Genomic DNA, 17,606 nt, shown 5'->3' with positions numbered 1-17,606 from the left:
GTTGGAGGATGTAATTTCCTTGATAGTTTTCCAAGTTATCTCGGCATCATTCAATATATGTGGGAATTATCTATGGGAATTATGAGGGATCACATTCAATATAGCAGAAGGATTTGTTCTGAGAGATTCCAGGAGACTAAAATAAAGCCACAGCTTTTTGAAAAAAACAAAACAGTTTTCTAATGCATGGACGTGGCTGAGATGGAAAGTACATGAATATTTGAGTACTACAAACACATGTAGTAAGCACAGAGCATTTGCTCTTTATTTAAGCAACATCACGGTTCAGCAGTTTTCAACATGAACTCTTCGGATGAGGTCGGTAATCATTCTGTGTTATGCGGGTACCAGCAGAGGATGACTGGAAAACAAAATAGGAGCAGATAATCTGATGACTTTCCAAGACCTTCATATACGTCACCTATGCATACGACGATGTATTCTGTGTGCTCTGCATTCCGTAGAGGACAGACAAGCATGCAGCCAAATAAAAACAGCCGGTTAACTTAACCATCAAACCTGCCAATTCATTGAAATTCGACGGATAGAAGGATTGGCTTGGGACACATTATAGATTTGGCAGGATATTATTGAGGCTTCTATTTTCTTACCAGATTGATAAGTGCAATACATAATTATTATATACATTGGTTTGACATTATATTACATTATTATTACATAATATTATACATTAGTACAAAATATCGGCCAAATCTAAGCTCAACGGTTTAGACAGCAAAAAAAAAGAAGTTTCAAGTAAACCACCTCGTAGTCCACATTTCCGATCAGCCAATGACATCGCAGGAGAAACTGACCTAACTTGAATGGAAGAAATGTTGTCAGATATGCTGAAACTGCTCCGCGCCTGCACTTGCTAAACTGAAGCTATACGGTTTACTTCTATTGGGAATAGCACATTACTAAATGTTAATCCATTCGTAAGATTGAAACACTTCAATTAGTGGTTTCGCATTTTCTCATTCTTTTTGAGGTTGTGAGAGATCATGTCAAGGTAGAGGTAACGTTAGACTGCATTCCGTAGGTTGGTTAACACCAAGAGCACCCCCCCACTAGTCCAAATGAAAAGAAGCGGCGCGTACAGGTTCTTGTCGGTATTCTCTTGCTTTTTTGTTTTCGCCTTCTTGTTTTTGTTTTGGTATTTTGTGGTTTATTCAATGGTGCACGCTCCTTGAAATGCATACTACACGTCAGATAAGCTAATGTTGTTAGCCACAACTTGGCTGTCATCCAGACTTCCCAGACTGCACTGCTTTATTTATACGACGCTCCGGTCACATGTTCTCAACAAGGAAGTGATACTTTTGGTAAGTGTACATTTTATGGGATAGTTGCGTCTATAGGTCTCAAGATATGAACGGATACTTCGGGAAAACTGCTTTTCCTGCTGTTTTTGTTCATTACTGAGTTTTGATGTAGGAATCTTAATCCATTTAACTTGCTGTTGATGTGAAACAAACGTGACATTAGCTGTCAGCATGATACTGCTTTTTGTCACAACAATTTTCCCTCACCCATTAATCACTTACCACACGTATCCAGCAGCTAGTCAGTACCTAATCATTATGTTACTGAACCAGCCCACCACATTGCATGTTTTGTAGGACAGTTTAGTAGAAAGATATAGGCTACAAAAAGCCAGACTTATTACTTCATGAAAAATAATACAAAGCTAACTATTTTTAGGGGTATTTATTAATCACGTAGAACTTATGATAAGGTGCCATCTCGCTTTTGGTTGTGGTCTGTTGAGCTAAGGGGCATAACAATATATATCTTTGACATATTTTCATAATTTTGATTAAATCCCTTCAGCTGACTCGATAAGAGGAAGTAACAGTTCTGTGTGATACAACCACAACTTTTTTCCTTAAATTCATGATTAAGCTATGTCAAGTGTCAATATTGTATGGTAACCAGTAAAATGTTTTCCTTTCCAGTTTGGTTAAATTAGCCTATTAGTACATTTTCAATGGCGTCCAGCTCTGGTGAAGCCGGGTCTTCTCCAGTGGATGCAAAGTTGCAGTTTGCTCCCTTCTGCAGCGCTTTGGAGGCAGGCTTCTGGCACCAACTCACTCAGAAAAAACTAAATGACTACCGGCTGGATGAAAGCCCGAAATGTATCAAAGGCTACTACTATAATGGTGAGCTGAGGCGCAGCAGTTAAGCTAGTATGCATTGTATGAATTGGCTTTATTTTTAGAATATTTTGTCTTTCATAATTTGAGGATTGGAAACTAGAAATGATTCTATAGCTGGAATATGAGGAAATGTCCTGTCTTGTGAAATGTCCTTTTTTTTTAATTTTCTGCTTTTTACAGGTGACCCAATCAGCCTGCCTACACGTCTCACTTTAGAGTTCAGTGCATTTGATGTGTAAGTGTTATATTATTTTTCAATGTAACTTTCTTAAAATGTTGATATTTATTTCATGAAGAATGTAGAATGCACAGAGAAATTGTTTCACAATACAGTTTATTTTCCTTCATGATGACCAAGTATGTAACTAGGTACTGTGCCCAATTATGCAGTATATTATAGTGACCATTTATACAGTATTACAAATTTGAACACATCAACTACACTGCATGTGTCAACCAATTTGCGTAATATTTAATTTATTAACTTGATCAGATAGGTTTGATCATTGCAATTCATTGCTAAAAAATGGGCTATCGCTTTAATCTACAATCTGTGAATCTGAAACCATCCTTTAATATATTCTTGTTTCCCCCAAAAATCGCTGTAGTATAAATACATATAATAGTTTAAATTCCTGCTGTTATTCTGATGTTTGTACGTGATGTAGCGCGTCGTAAACATGAGTTATTGCCTCGTCACTCAGGGATGGAAAAACCCCAGCGCGCTGCTGTCCAGCTGTAGGAACTCTGTACAACACCAACACCCTGGATGCCTTCAAGACCACTGATAAGAAAGGTCTGCTGGAGAAACAGGCTCAAGAGGTAAGGAATCACCCCAGTGTATACACTGGTCACAAATGCACGCACACTCTGAAGTTCACTGAAATGAATGTCAATTGAACTCCTATCCACCGGGTTTAGGTTGTAATCTCAATTTCATGGGATCTATTTCCTTTATATTCATTTGATTAAATAAGAACACAAGAAAATGTTATGTCGCTTTATTGAAGCTAAATTATCATTTCGACGTTACATGTCTGCTAAGCTTGTTTTTCTTTGAATCTTTTCCAGATATGGGATGCGATTCAGTCTGGGGCTGCGATGAAGGACCCTTCAGTTCTCTGCAAATTCCTTCTGCTCACCTTTGCTGTGCGTATATCTTTTAGATATTGGTTTTGTTGATTAGTTTGGTCTTTCTTTCTCATTGTTTATTTTCCTGCCCATGCTCTTTCTTACTTTTTTTTAATATTATCTTTCTTTTTTTCTGTCTACCGTTCCCCTCCATAGGATTTGAAGAAATACCATTTCTACTATTGGTTCTGCTTCCCTGCACTCTGTTTCCCCGAGGGGATAAAGATTCTGCAGCAGCCCTCTCTTCTGCAAGACGTTTTCTCTGCTAAACAGGTGGGGCTGTCGTCAATGGATCCACTCATAAAGGATATTTTATCCTTATTTGTCATGAAGGCAGATTTATACCTGCCTTAATGACAAATAATTATCTACGTCCTCACTATTAAGTGTACTAAATCTATCTTAAGGGCTGGCATTGCCCAGTGGGTTGATAGCTAGGTTGTTCTATTTGTCTGTGCTTTCAGAGGTTGATCGGTTTCAAAGTAGCTGCTATGTAATTGTTGTTGGCTGTACTGATGGCGGTGTAAAGCCTAGACAGTTAACATGCAGTTTCTTTGCTTTGGCCTGTGATCCTATTTTTCAGTCTGAAAATTATTGCGACAATCCAACCTCTTTGGATCTGAAATTGCATTTTTGTGCCCTTTCCTCCCCACACAGTGTTTTCACTGTATACAATGCTGCTGTTAAAGGTCCAGTGTGTAAAATGTAGTAGCAACTAGTGGTGAGGAGCCATATGTTGTTAAATCAATACTCGGATGTATTTATTCAAATTAATATTTGAATCAAACATTATAGATAATTTTATTTATATCTCATGAAGCCAAGTTGACGGGATGAATGAATTAGGATCTGCCAGTTGATGTGGATGTCCGCATCTGAAACGGGTTAAGCTTCTAGAATACATAGTGTAACGCCATAGTGTGTGGCTTATTACATATAAATGATATTTTACTACTTTATTGGCATCTGTTATACTAGAGGCCACTAAATTCACCACTCTTCACCCTAATATGCACCCTAATATCGATAGACAACAGCCTAATGAATTGTGGCAGCGCAGACAGAACCTACCCAACTATGAATCATTAGGGCAGTCGCCTGATGTATTGGTCGTTAACACAGCCATTTCAAAATCGTATAAATCTCTATTTTTATCAAAGATTAAGCTTTTCAGAAATGTGATTCTTGAAATAAGGCATTCTGCACTAATACTGCTACTTAAGAAGACATTCAACCAAAAATATGCTTTTCAAAGCATTTTCTTTCCGGCTTAAGAGAATTGCTTGGAAAACAAAGTGGGCAATATTCTGGAAGGCTTCTGAACACAGCGCCCACCTTGCTGCTCATGCTTTATTCATCTCGGCAACTTTGCTTTTGGAGATATAAATAGATAGCGCATTGAAAGGATCAATAAAATATTCCTGTGACCAATCAAAAAGATGTTGAAGTCTGAATGAGAACTCGGGTCGAGGTCCTTGAGGCATTCGTTCCTCCCAGCGGGGCACTGAAGGGACATGGAGAGGACAGGGCTGGAGCCACTCCTCAATCGGTGTGAGGCCACCAGAGTATTTCCCTATGCCTCACCAGGGAACGCGGAAATAATTGATGAGGGTTTTATAACCTGGGCTGGCCAAGTGTGTCTCGAGAAAACCAAGGCAACATATTGCTAAATGTTTTTCCACTTTAATATATTAATGAGACCTTGGATGTATTGATTTAAATTATTATTTGAATCGAACATTAAAGATAATTGAACACTTATCTATTTATATCTCCTGAAGATATGAATAAAGCAGGACCTGCCAGGTCAACCCTGTGTTCAGAAGCATTCCGGAATATCGCCCTCCTTGTTTTCCAAGCTATTTTCTTATTGAATTGATGACAATGTATCTATTCACTTGTTTAGATCGAAGCCCTGCAGGGGGCCTACGACGGTCTGTGCAGTCAGAGTGGGACCACCGCGGTGCCCTACTTCCTGGTCAGGTACACAGACGAAGGCGTGCAGGTTGCTCCCCTGGCCGAGTGGGAAACCTTCCTGACCGATAAGAAGAAGGTACGTCCGTGTTCCTAGATCTTCCCAATCTTTTATTCTACTCTCACTCACAGGATATGGTAACCTTTGCTATAAATTGTTGTATTTTGCTTCGCAATCCAGGCACACCACCTACACACAGTTAAAACACACCGCTATTTGCATCTCCATGTCATGGGTTTTAAATCTCTCTTCAGATTTTAAACACAGGCGTTTTGGATGACAGTTTGCATCATTGCCTGTGTAAACAGAATATGTTTGGCTTTTCTAGGTTACAGTGGGCGTCTATGATCCATGCACTCTGTCCCAACATCCGGGGTGGCCTCTGAGGAACCTCTTGATCCTACTGGCTTACCAATGGTATAAAGCTGTGTGTGTGGCTTTAAATGTACTCATACGTGTATGTGTTTATATGCTGTGGGTTTTTTCAAAGTTCTTTGCAGCAGAGTGTGTTATTGCGGCGTTGCTAGTTCACAGGGATATATTTATATGACGGAGATAAGCCTGAAGCATGAGCCATTCATACCTCATACCTTTGCAAAGTGCAATTGAGGCTGTAAATTCTCAGATACAGTTGGCAGTAAACCTTCTAGATACTTTATCTTTGTCGTTGGCTGTTTAATCTGGGTCTATTGTTAGTGTAAAGAAAATGGATGGAGGCAGGTTACAGTTAACTGGACGAAGGGCCATAAAATATAGGCCTCGTTGTTCAGCAAACACGCACGCACACTCTTTCTGGATTTATTTTTGTATAGATGGGTGTGTTTCAGGAGTGATGTCAGAAACATGTGAGATCAGTAGATCTTCTGAAATATCTTGCGATTTTATAAAATCTCTGTGGTCGCCAGTTCAGAACACCCCACATACCTCCATCATCATCAATGCCTACTGTTTATCTTGGCTTGGCTGAAAAAGCTCTGCATGCAGTGTAGCCTCTTAGCGTCTTGTTGGTTCACTGCTTGTATGTTGACCTAAGTCACTTTGTACCATATGAGGCTAACTGTGTTTAGTGTTTGTCATCACATTCTCTAGCCACAAAAAGGAGGGTGAGAAAGAGACGAGTCATATAGCGGATACTTTTATTCTAAGCGACCAAATCAAACCATAGAGCCAATATTGGAACAAATACAAAAAAAAAATGCTGCAAAAGCAACATTATAAAAACACAACCGAGTGCTGTTGCTAAGATAATAATATGAATCGGGTTCAGTAGATTAAGAAATGCCTATTCAGGGTTTTTACATCGCAAAAAATAACGATCACTTTAAATGTTCAGTGCTATAGTAACAAAGTGCACAGGTCAGTTGATCTGACTGATCCTGATGTTCTCGGCTGACATTTATTCTGTGTAGATCATTGAGGGGTTGTTAAAACATTGCAGATCCTATAGAGATCAGTCGCTCCATCCACCAAGCAGGCACCACTCATGAGAGTAGTCCAGACACTCTTGAAGGTGTCTGAGCTGGAGATGAGTTGCAGTTTGATGTCATACACCAGACCTCATTCCTTGGTCACAGTGGACCTCACAGCGCGTGTAGGGACACGAGGAAACAGAGGAGAGATGTGATGTGCATGGATGCAGCTACAGTGTCCAAGGCTGATCTCCCCCTCACTGACTGCATGGGTTGTGGGCTGCTAGGGAGCCAGTGGAGTGATCTGTAGCACGACGTGCTAGGGAGTTGAGTCTTTTGGAACGAAGAGGGAAAAGGGACAACTGGGTCTGTCGTTTTCAAGCTATAAACTTGATCATATTCCGCCATAGAATTTGCAATGCAACAAAAAGGTTGATCAAGTTTAGACCACCATATTTAAATTGAAGCTGAATTGTAATTGAATAAATTACTTTTAATAAGTCAATGTATTAAGGAACGCCGCCATTTTAAGGGGACAAGAAGTTACTCAGTGATTTACTGGGTTACTAGGCTACTTCCTTGTCATGTGTTTTTTTGTTGCGTCATTTGTCCATGCCCAGTTGAGCTAAGACACATTCTGGATTGGATTCTGTGTGAGGTGCATTTGAAGGCGGCAGTTGTTCTCTTTTAGCACGAGACACTTAATACATGCCCATTATAATCCGGTCAAATCAAATGTATGTGGGTTCTGTCTATGTATGTAAAGATTCTTATTCTATTAATGGATTCATATTCGCATGAATTAATTACTTAATTGGACCTCAAATGTGCATTCCTCATTAAAAGCAGATTAATATTATGTATACATTTAATATAATGCACAATTGTCATAGTGAACTATGTCAATTTCATATAATATTAAACATCAAGTATGGAAACTAAAAGATGAAATGCTTCCCTGTTGACCCTCTCCGGTATGAATTAGGGTGAGTACCTATTTGTTGTGACTCATGCCTGTGTTTCCTGCAGGGCTTCTAAGGTGGACAAGGTGGAGGTGCTGTGCTTCAGGGACAGAACACTTCAGGGCAGCCGATCCATTCAGCATAGCATCATCTTCCAAGTCCAACTTCCTGAGGTGCCCCACAACTCAGGTGACCTTGGGTGTGCATGTGTGTGTGCGTGAGTGTCCACTTTTCTAACAGTGAACCGCTGCAATATATGCTAGCGCTATCCATATGGTGGTGCTGATGACATTATAGCAGCTCTCTCGATGACGGCAATAACGTTGTTAACCAGACTGTGTTTGGTTGCTGGTAATGAGCTCTGACCTCTTCGTCACCACAATGAGTGCTGTAGTTTTGTTTAGCAAAGATATATTGATTGCCTTTACTGCTACTGTCCTTATAGGAGGTTCCGTTACTCTATTTGACAGACACTTTTCGTTTGGCTATTTTGTAAGCAGTATCGATTGAATTCTGACCACTGCAGGTCAGGAAGAAAGGGCATCTTCTGAACGAACTGCTCGCTCATTTGCTCTGGCATCCTTCATTATCCTGTTAACATAATACTAATGACGGTAGTCTGCAAACCTGGTTCCATCATTTTGAATCGACATTCAAATGAATATGAACGGCACCAGAACACATACCAGTTGGGATGAAGGGGACAAAGCCAATTTTACAAAAACAAAAGGTTAATTTGTTTGGTAGAAAGGCAGCAGCTTTGGCTAGAGCCTCAGGGAAATGGATGGTTGCGTCAGAGAAGTTGTTCAAAACTGTTTTGCAGAACTGAATAATGTTTTTTTTATTATAGTGCAGTTTTAAATGCACTTACCCAGTGTTTGAATGGAATGAGATCAAACTCCAGCCATGAACGGAACAAGTGGCAGTTGAAAAGAAGATGAAAGGATTGTTGTTGGGATGGGTGGATGTTAGAAGCCACCTACTGGCCCTCATAGCCTGTAGATGCTCCCTTCAGATCAGGTCTGGTAAAAAGTTTCAGATTGATTTCCTGAAGTACACCGGATGCTGGCCAGGGTTTCTTCAGGTGGTCAGTAACGTTCAATCCCCATGAGTATGTTCTGGGTCTAGTGAGAGACCAGCTGGAATGTTGGTCTTGTATTGGCGTGTTATTTCCATTGTATAATTTGACCCAACATTTCGATATTGCAGTGTGTCCCAAGAGCGTGGGTTGGGAAAAGAACGCAAAGAACGCCATGAGTCCCAGGATGGTGAACCTCAGCGAATGTATGGACCCCAAAAGGTAAGCTTGATGAATACCATTGATTAACCCATCCATAACAAGGAAGGTGTGTGGAAAACCTTAGGACTTAAATATATAAATGACTGCAGTAATCTCCAGATTTGGGTCTCAACAAAATCACTTACTAGCTGAATACATTTCCTTGTAATAAATGACAGGTTATTAGTTACACATACATTTAAACAATGGTAATCGGAATGGAATTGATTGCTGCCACATATCTACACACATTAGATCACCTTAGAACTCATTTTGAGACTCAGGTTGCATATTCTTTCAAGCGAGATAACATGATACGACATATTATGGTAACGGTATCGACTACAGTATTAAGACTTGGATAGTTAGAAATTAGGTGATTGAGTCGATTATAGTCCCTGCACACTGTGACTCATATAATTACCACTCATCATCGTATTTCAACCGGGTCTGTGCGAGTGTTTCTCCATGCACGTCATACTGTCTACCTCCAGGCTTGCGGAGTCCTCGGTGGACCTCAACTTGAAGCTCATGCGATGGAGGCTGGTTCCTTCCCTGGATCTAGACAAGGTGGTCAGCACCAAGTGTCTGCTGCTCGGGGCTGGGACTCTGGGCTGCAACGTAGCCAGGACTCTCATGGTACAGATGGATGGATGGATGGATGACGAATGAATGAACACTTTTGGACATTTTACTTTTGACCCTCTGTTTATTTCCCTCTGAACATGGCGACGCGGGCGGACATAACGGTCTAAACAAGAGCATGTTTAGCTGTGGGGCGTTAAAGTGGCTCCGTCAAATCCTCAACCCTGTAGGATTAACACTGTCTCTCATCTCAGAGTCCCTGAGCACAGGATTAGTCATGTTTCTGTTGCTGTCCGAACTCTCATGCTGCCATGAAATATTTCAACAGCTGTTAATCCTTAAAGATTTCAAAGCTGTTTTTGAAAGACGCTTTTATCCTTATTTGGTATTTTGTCCCAATAATGAAAATGATCTGAAAAAGCTCAGTTTCATGTTATTCATCCCCAAGGAATTGTGTCCCCCAGATACTTTTCCCAAAGGGATTGTGTATTTTTGTTTGGTCCCCATTGTCCTCACACAGCCCATTATTTATTAAGTGCTGTTGAAAAATTACTGAAAAGGAAAACACAGGGGAAGAAAGAAAACAAAATAAGAATATCGCTCGTATGAAATGATCAGACCTATTATTACCATATAATGAAAACATTACCAAAGGGTTAAAAAAAAAGATTCTTTACATATACTACCAGTCTTTCAGTATTAAATCAAAAATAACCACAAAAACATATATTGTACTGTGTTGGCAATACCTGTTCATCCTTCCTCTCTAGGGATGGGGTGTACGTCACATCACATTTGTCGACAACGCAAAGATCTCCTACTCCAACCCGGTCAGGCAGCCTTTGTACGAGTTTGAGGACTGCCTTGGAGGGGGCAAATCCAAAGCAACGGCAGCGGCCGATCGACTCACCAAAATCTTCCCAGGAGTGGTGAGTAGTTGATGGTGGTTAATCAGAAAGTTTGTTATTAACAGTAGTCTACATGTCTTCAGTCAGACTAATAGGTGAAATAACTCTCTTTCAACTTGTTAATTGTTGGTCTGATTCCCTGGTTTGGCTTACTATAATAAATAGGAATTACTGATAATGGCTGACAATGATGGATGTTTTCTTGTTTTGCTCATTGTGTCAGTTTTTGTTTAATCTCGGTGGATAAACATATTCCCTTTTTGATTGGTCGTGTCTGCGCTGTGATGTGAGCCGACCTTGCAGAAAATGAAATGCTCTCATTATTGCGTGATTATGCTGGCTTTATTATTTGGTTAATTAAGGAGCAGGATAGGGTCTACACTAAGCCCCCTGCATGGGAGGGAAATTTCAGTCCATCCCTAAGGAAACGCACAATAAGCAAGACCCATGAGGGCCATGTGTCGATGTGGAAGAAATCCCCCATCCTCCAACACTTTCACAACGCATGCGTCGGACAACGCATTCTTATTCATGCTGTGTGTCTTGTTGGTGATAATGAAAATCAACATCCTGCTTAGCCCAAAGGGGGAATTTCAATGCGCACATTCTTGTATGTGCGTATCATATTGTTTATCTGAAGTGCTTATATATGAAATAGGTTTTCTGACAATAACAATTACGTTTTGATCAGTGAAATTGCAGTGCCCTTTCTCACTTTGATTCGGACGCTGTATCAGCAGTTACCCCCACGACCCCTGCACCCTTCTAGTTAGCCAGAAGTCCCAGTTTGTCTCACTCTGTGAGACTCATAGGTTGTGATGTAATTGGCCCTGAGCTTGGCGATGGGGTCCCTCAATACAAAGCACTGACCTTGACTGACTTGCAATCAGGGGCTTTGTAATCGCTGGTTGCTAATCTTGGTGCAGACATTGTGTGTTACGATTTTAAAAAGATGAATTACCACCAATCCCCGATTGGGTTTCAATCTCTCTCATACTCTCTCTTTGTCTCGCTCTCCCTCCCCTTTTCTCTTTCTCTTTGCGTCACTTTAAGCCTCCTGCCAACAAACCACAATGGTCTGGCATTTGCCAAAAAAGTTTTGCCACGGCTTATCTGTGCTCTCACTCCCAGCATGACTTTCTATATGTAAGCCCTCCACTTGTCTCTCGTGGACTTGGCTTGGAGCCCTCACTATGTGAGGCATGAAAAGGACTCATCCAAGACTTGCAAAGGCTCCCAAAACGGTTGTGGCAGGTCGTGAAAACATTCAAACTGCACGCATTGTCTGCTTACAAAGGCACTGAGTTACGCTATATGCGTCACTTTTTCTAGGTAAGGTTCTATTTATGTTTTGTCGACACACTGGCCACGCCTTTTTGAAGGTTTATGATATCAACACTGACATTTAAAAAAAGATAGTGAAATCTGTTTATTTAACCTTCCGGGAAAGGTTAGGGAGCCTTTCTATACAAATATAATACCCTAGAAGTGTAGTGTGTCTCTTCTCCGCTTAAATGCTTAACATGACTCTTCAGAACATGACCCTGAAAGAACCCATGATGCTAGACTCACTTCCAGACTTTGTATTTGAAGGATTCGTCTTTTTCTCTACTCATTTCTTATAGCTTGTCAAGTTGTGGTACGATTTTAGAAGACATTATCCTCAGGAGAGCCAGGTTGTCATTAAAAACGCAATGGTCTATCTATCTCGCAATATTTGTGTCCCTCTCTGCCTTCATGTGGTTCCAATTATAGCTGAGACACAATAGCTCTAACTAAATTGTTTTCACGCCAATGGTGATGCAGATTTGATTATACATTTGGCCGAGTTAAATGCTGCTGTTCTGCACGGAGAGTCACAGCCAATGTCGGAGTGGAGGATAATGAGCCCTTATTTTCTGATATTATGTTACATTGTTTTCAACACTACAGCAAACTGAAGATGATTATACTTTGCATTTACAATGTGCACATATTCCAAATTGATGCAAAGGAACTAACATAAGCTGTGGCTGTCTCCAGACAGAGCCCATTTCAACCTAAATAAGTGTTTGTTCTCGGATTTGTTTGCCCTCATCACCAACAGGTCAACGTCCTCATCGAGCAGCGGATATTTATCCCTCCGTTTCTTTGCTCATCTTTCTCTAGTTTTAAATCTCCCTCACGCAGCTCGCTTCGATTGAGTTGGTCAAGATCTGGGTCATTATTAATTCAGCTCCCAGTCTGGGCGACTTGACCCTCTGTAAGGAGTGTATGCTTCAACCTGCCGGCTTTGATGACGGAGCTCTCAGCACACGGCCACACGGTTCCTCTGCCGGGTCTCCTTATGCACACCGTTTATTAGGGCTTTGACTTTTGCCCAAAAATCATATTCGAAGTTTGTTTGTTTATTAATATTAATATTGGAATATATTCGAATATCTATTAATAATATTTTGACCATTAAATGCCTTCAGTAAGACCTGGACTGGGCTTCACGAGATTTGTTTACCGCGTTGCTATGGTCACCGGTCTTGCGTATTCCAACGGTTTATTAGGTTTCTAATAAATCGCTGTCTAATCAATACTTCATTCACTGCCTCTTCCGTGGTCATTACAATAGTATGAATAGACGTCCCTCCCTCTTGGCCTGCCTATAACAGGTTTGAATATTAATGACTGCCTAATATTCGTTCGAATTTTTGATTTATTTTTTGATATTCAAATTTTATTCGAATAACGAAGTTCGGAGTCAAAGCCCTACCCTTGATTGGAGGGCTAGGAGCCTTGCTTTGGGATCATTTGCTGTTCATGTTGAGCCCAAACCACCACAAACCGGCCGTCTTGCGAAGCCTTGCATGAATTTTCCAAAGGCAACATTGACTTGGAGTGGCGCGTGGATCTTTTTTTTTTTATACAAAATTGATGTGGACTTATAGAAAATAATGACCAAAATACATATAATTGAAGGCAATGCAGATCGAATGTCAATTGTTTCAAAGCATTCATTGAAATAACCCCTTCACCCTCCCCTCACCTGCAGAACACCCAGGGCTACAACATGAGCATCCCCATGCCGGGCCACCCGGTGGACTTCTCTGCCGAGACGCTAGCACAGGCCCAGAAGGACGTGGAGCAGCTGGAGAAGCTGGTTTCCCAGCACGACGTGGTCTTCCTGCTCATGGACACTAGGGAGAGCCGCTGGCTACCCACCGTGGTGGCCGCCAGCCAGAGGAAGGTACCGTACTTCCAGTGGAAGGGACTGGTCTGTTTGGGAAGCCAAGGAAGAAGGGACTAGCGTGTAGTTCCTCAAACGGCCATTGGGTGTTGCATAGTAGTAGGTGGGGGGCAAATTACCCCGCCAACGCCCGATATTCTATGCCACAAGGGTTAGGATCTCAGTGGCTAGTTCACCTCCAAAATGTTTTTCCTGAAAGTTCCTTGAAGGTTGAAGAAGTTGGAGGAGTTTTGGCCACAGACTAGTGCAAGGCAGCCATTCATCCAAGAAACTCCAACGAGGGCGACACACTGTAGGAAACCAATTGATGTTCACAAAACGTGTGTAGGTAAATGGGTGATGTCCAGGAAGCTACGTAGTACGTACACATGTCCACCTCACAGACTGAACAGGTTTGGAGTTGCACGAGAAGCAGCAAATTCGTTTGACGTTCACACACAGTTTGGAATACTGTAAGAGGGACATGTTTTTTGGGCAGTTAAGATTCCTTTCAAGCTCTAATTCATCATAACACAACAGTGACGGCTTAATCTGGCTCAATATTAAATTCAGAATATAGAAGGTCATAAACCTGGCGACCGCCCAGCACCAAACAAATACTTTTGAAAGTTAGTGCGCAACCAATGTCCTAACCGAGTTAAGGGTGTCAGTTTACATAGGGAACGTATTCGATGCCTTTTAATATGAGTAGAAAGCACAGCACATAATAGTGGTTTTCTCTTTGGAGCAGAACATTTGCTGAATGGAATTCAGTTAGTGGCCAAGCAGTTGTAAACAGCTTTGACCTTCGATGGCCCAACTCAAAAATTATTGTTTCCTGTTAAGTGTTTTGCGTCTGCTGTAGAATTGTCCTCATCGCTGCAGCTTTTTTAATGGTCACGGTAGCTTGCAGTGAGCCCAATGAGCGCACATAGCGAACACAGCCAAGACATTAATAGTTGACGTGCTGTCGGTAGACCCGTTACTGTGGCAACATGGCTAAGCACTAAACGTTCAGTGAAAGGTTCAACGTCCTTAAGGACAGGAACTTTTACTTGAATACAAATTTAGATTTTACACAATAACACAGAAAAGGGTTTGTTGCTTATTGAACCTGTGAGTACTTCAGTAGAACTAAGTATTTTTATTCCTCCTTTTATTTTTTCATTTGAAGAGTTGCTTTACGCTTCCAGCTCTGTTCAAAAACATCCGTTTTGAAGGGGTGTGTAATTATGTCATTGTGAGTTTAAGCACCAAGGGGGCTCAAGCATCAAGTGCATGACGCATGACTTGAACAGAGGCCATTCACCCAATGAACGAAAAAGGCAATTTTTGCTGCCATCTGAAATTCTAGCTGCAACCCCATTGTGCAGATAAGGTAACATGATTATTTTAAGATGTGAAGTGATTTTTTGTTTTTAATTGTCTTCAAAGCTAATGGTGACTACCATTAGCACACACACACACACACACACACACACACACACACACACACACACACACACACACACACACACACACACACACACACACACACACACACACACACACACACACACACACACACACACACACACACACACACACACACCTGCAAGGCTGCCTAGTGCCTATCACTGCTGATAGAGAGATAAGCGTTGCTAGTTGTTTTGAATTTCTGCTGGAGAGCCCTGCCAACCTTAATCCACTGAAAGCAAGGATGTGGAAATACCAAAAATCTATCCCACTAGCTTGCATTGATAGCCTAGGTCGCTTCGTTTTGCCAGAATGGGCTGGTACTTCATGATTTTATCGTTAAAGGCAATGTCCATGTAGAGATCATACACACAGCCTATTTCATGTAACAGCACTTCCCTTCCGTCTCTGTTGAAAAGCACCACTTCAGGCCAGGGGTGTTGTGGATATTACAAAGCACATCAATAGAGCTGCTAAACAACCTTGGCAGAGTTGTTTAGGATGGAAAATGCTTCCTTAACAGTGCTAGCAATAAGAAGGACCATTCGGTCATGGCGTGCAATATAAAGTCCTTTGTACGTAGTACAGCCATTTACAATATGGGTAACTGATTCGAGTTGATGGCCAGAGTCTGAGTGCATTATACGGTCTGGATAGTGGTGAGCAGGGTACCATAATACCAGATTATATTTGGTAGGTAGCACCTGCAGTCTAGCTTTGACACTGAAAAAGAGGATGTGAAACAGAGTGGTCGGCAAAGTCGATTGGGCGGGCTAGCTTTCCCTGCCGTCTGAGTCAAGTCCAGTGTTGTTTGGTCTCTTTTTGTTTTATGTCAAGATGGACCGGCAGACATATGATGATTGTACTGTATTAAGGTTTCAGTTTGTTTCTGTTTTCTGTCGATCTATAGCTGGTGATGAACGCAGCTCTGGGCTTCGACACCTTTGTTGTCATGAGACACGGCTTGAAGAACCCCCCAGCCAATCAGGATGCGGGAACAGGCGTAGACTCCTCCCCTTCCGCCTCTTCTACTTCCTCTTCCCAGTCCACTCCGGCCGGCGCTGCCCCTGCGGCACAGGGGTCCTCTCTGTTCTCCAACATTCCCGGACACAGGCTGGGCTGTTACTTTTGCAATGACGTCGTCGCACCCGGAGATGTGAGTACCCTTGCAAACTTGCGTCTGTGTGTGTGTGTGTGTGTGTGTGTGTGTTTTCTATCTCTGTGTGTGTGTGTGTGTGTGTGTGTGTGTGTGTGTGTGTGTGTGTGTGTGTGTGTGTGTGTGTGTGTGTGTGTGTGTGTGTTTTCTATCTCTCTGTGTGTGTGTGTGTGTGTGTGTGTGCGGCGTTGAGGGATGTTTTAAGTGGTAATCGAAGAATACGCTGATGAAGGGCGGCAGATCGCGGCATCCCTCGAAGGCACACAGGAGACCAGAAGAGCACTGAACAGATTTTAGAGCAGGCATGCTTTGTGACACTTTTTTTTTTTTTTTGTCCCACGACCTTCTGTGTCCGTCACAATTATGCATTGCTTATTTTCTCACACCCTCTCTTTCCCTCCCTCGTTATATTCTCTCCATCTAACTTTCCCTCTGATGAGCGCTCTGTCCCTCTTTCTTTACTCAATGTTTGCCTTTGTTATTTTGATATTTCTTGTTATTTCTTGTTGTGTTTCTTTTTCTTACCTCCCACTCTTCCCTTCTTTCCTTATCTCCCCCGTCTGTCCCCCTTCACCACTCGTCCTTTTTACTTTCTCCTTTAGTTGACCTTTTGATGCGAGTTGTCTCTGGCAGTTTCTTATCGCCCGGGCGTCCATTGCATATCCCTGGCTGTAATTAAGCCCTACTGTTTGGTTAAATGTCATGCCCGGTAGACTCCAATATTAACTATTCATTATAAAAGCTGCTGAATGTAGGATTGAAGAGGGGAGCAGAGGCCAATATTTTGAAAAATAAACAACCAAAAGGAATCCCATCCAACCCTTCATCTTCACATTGACCAATCAGGCAAGGGATACCCTGATTGGTCAGCAATGAGCAATTTACAATCTGAATAGGGTCATACAGAGGCCGGCACAGTACAGTACCACAGATTTCACTCACTAATAGCTGGTGGAAAACTATGTCATTTTCTATCAAATTGAACTGAAATAATGCCTCCTTTAATCTTCCCTACATCACCTTTAACTCTGCATTAAATGCCGTCATTGGTTCTGTTTGTTCACCAGTCAACAAGGGACCGGACACTGGACCAGCAGTGCACCGTGAGCCGCCCGGGCCTGGCCATGATCGCAGGAGCGCTGGCTGTAGAGATGATGGTGTCCATTCTGCAGCACAGTGAAGGGTAACATGGACTATATGTGTATTATAAGGGTCTCTCTCATGGCACCCGTACTACTGAATGTTGTGGTACTGTACAACACGGTAAACAGAAAAACTGCATTCTAGGCAATGTGTGTAGATTTTTTCAATGCTTTTACACCTTATGAGTAGCCGGTACTTCTCTTCAATATGAGTAGTTTTCATATTAACATTTTCCTTGTAAATTTAAA

At 41.7% G+C, this 17,606-nt stretch overlaps 1 protein-coding gene and 1 long non-coding RNA gene across 3 annotated transcripts in view; one reads left to right on the top strand and one right to left on the bottom strand.

The window, feature by feature from the left end:
- Positions 1–240: 240 nt before the first annotated feature.
- LOC115557686 (uncharacterized) lies at positions 241–899 on the bottom strand. Its single transcript, XR_003979221.1, has 2 exons — positions 766–899; positions 241–361 (listed from the first exon to the last, which is right to left on the bottom strand). It is a non-coding gene; the product is annotated as an uncharacterized LOC115557686 (long non-coding RNA).
- Positions 867–17,606, top strand: part of atg7 (ATG7 autophagy related 7 homolog (S. cerevisiae)) — a 40,186-nt gene continuing 23,446 nt past the window's right edge. Inside the window, exons 1-15 of one of the 2 annotated variants that reach the window (XM_030375677.1) lie at positions 867–1,325; positions 1,959–2,162; positions 2,340–2,394; positions 2,864–2,981; positions 3,231–3,308; positions 3,447–3,563; positions 5,197–5,343; positions 5,594–5,682; positions 7,704–7,825; positions 8,846–8,936; positions 9,410–9,554; positions 10,271–10,429; positions 13,431–13,625; positions 15,970–16,215; positions 17,283–17,398. In XM_030375677.1, the coding sequence (XP_030231537.1) occupies positions 1,991–2,162; positions 2,340–2,394; positions 2,864–2,981; positions 3,231–3,308; positions 3,447–3,563; positions 5,197–5,343; positions 5,594–5,682; positions 7,704–7,825; positions 8,846–8,936; positions 9,410–9,554; positions 10,271–10,429; positions 13,431–13,625; positions 15,970–16,215; positions 17,283–17,398 (1,850 nt within the window). In that variant the 5' untranslated portion in view covers positions 867–1,325; positions 1,959–1,990. The other variant, XM_030375676.1, reaches the window with a different exon arrangement.

The sequence above is a fragment of the Gadus morhua genome, chromosome 13, assembly GCF_902167405.1.
Source record: "Gadus morhua chromosome 13, gadMor3.0, whole genome shotgun sequence".
NCBI classification, from domain to species: Eukaryota; Metazoa; Chordata; class Actinopteri; order Gadiformes; family Gadidae; genus Gadus; species Gadus morhua.
This window is presented reverse-complemented; position numbering and strand designations above follow the sequence as displayed.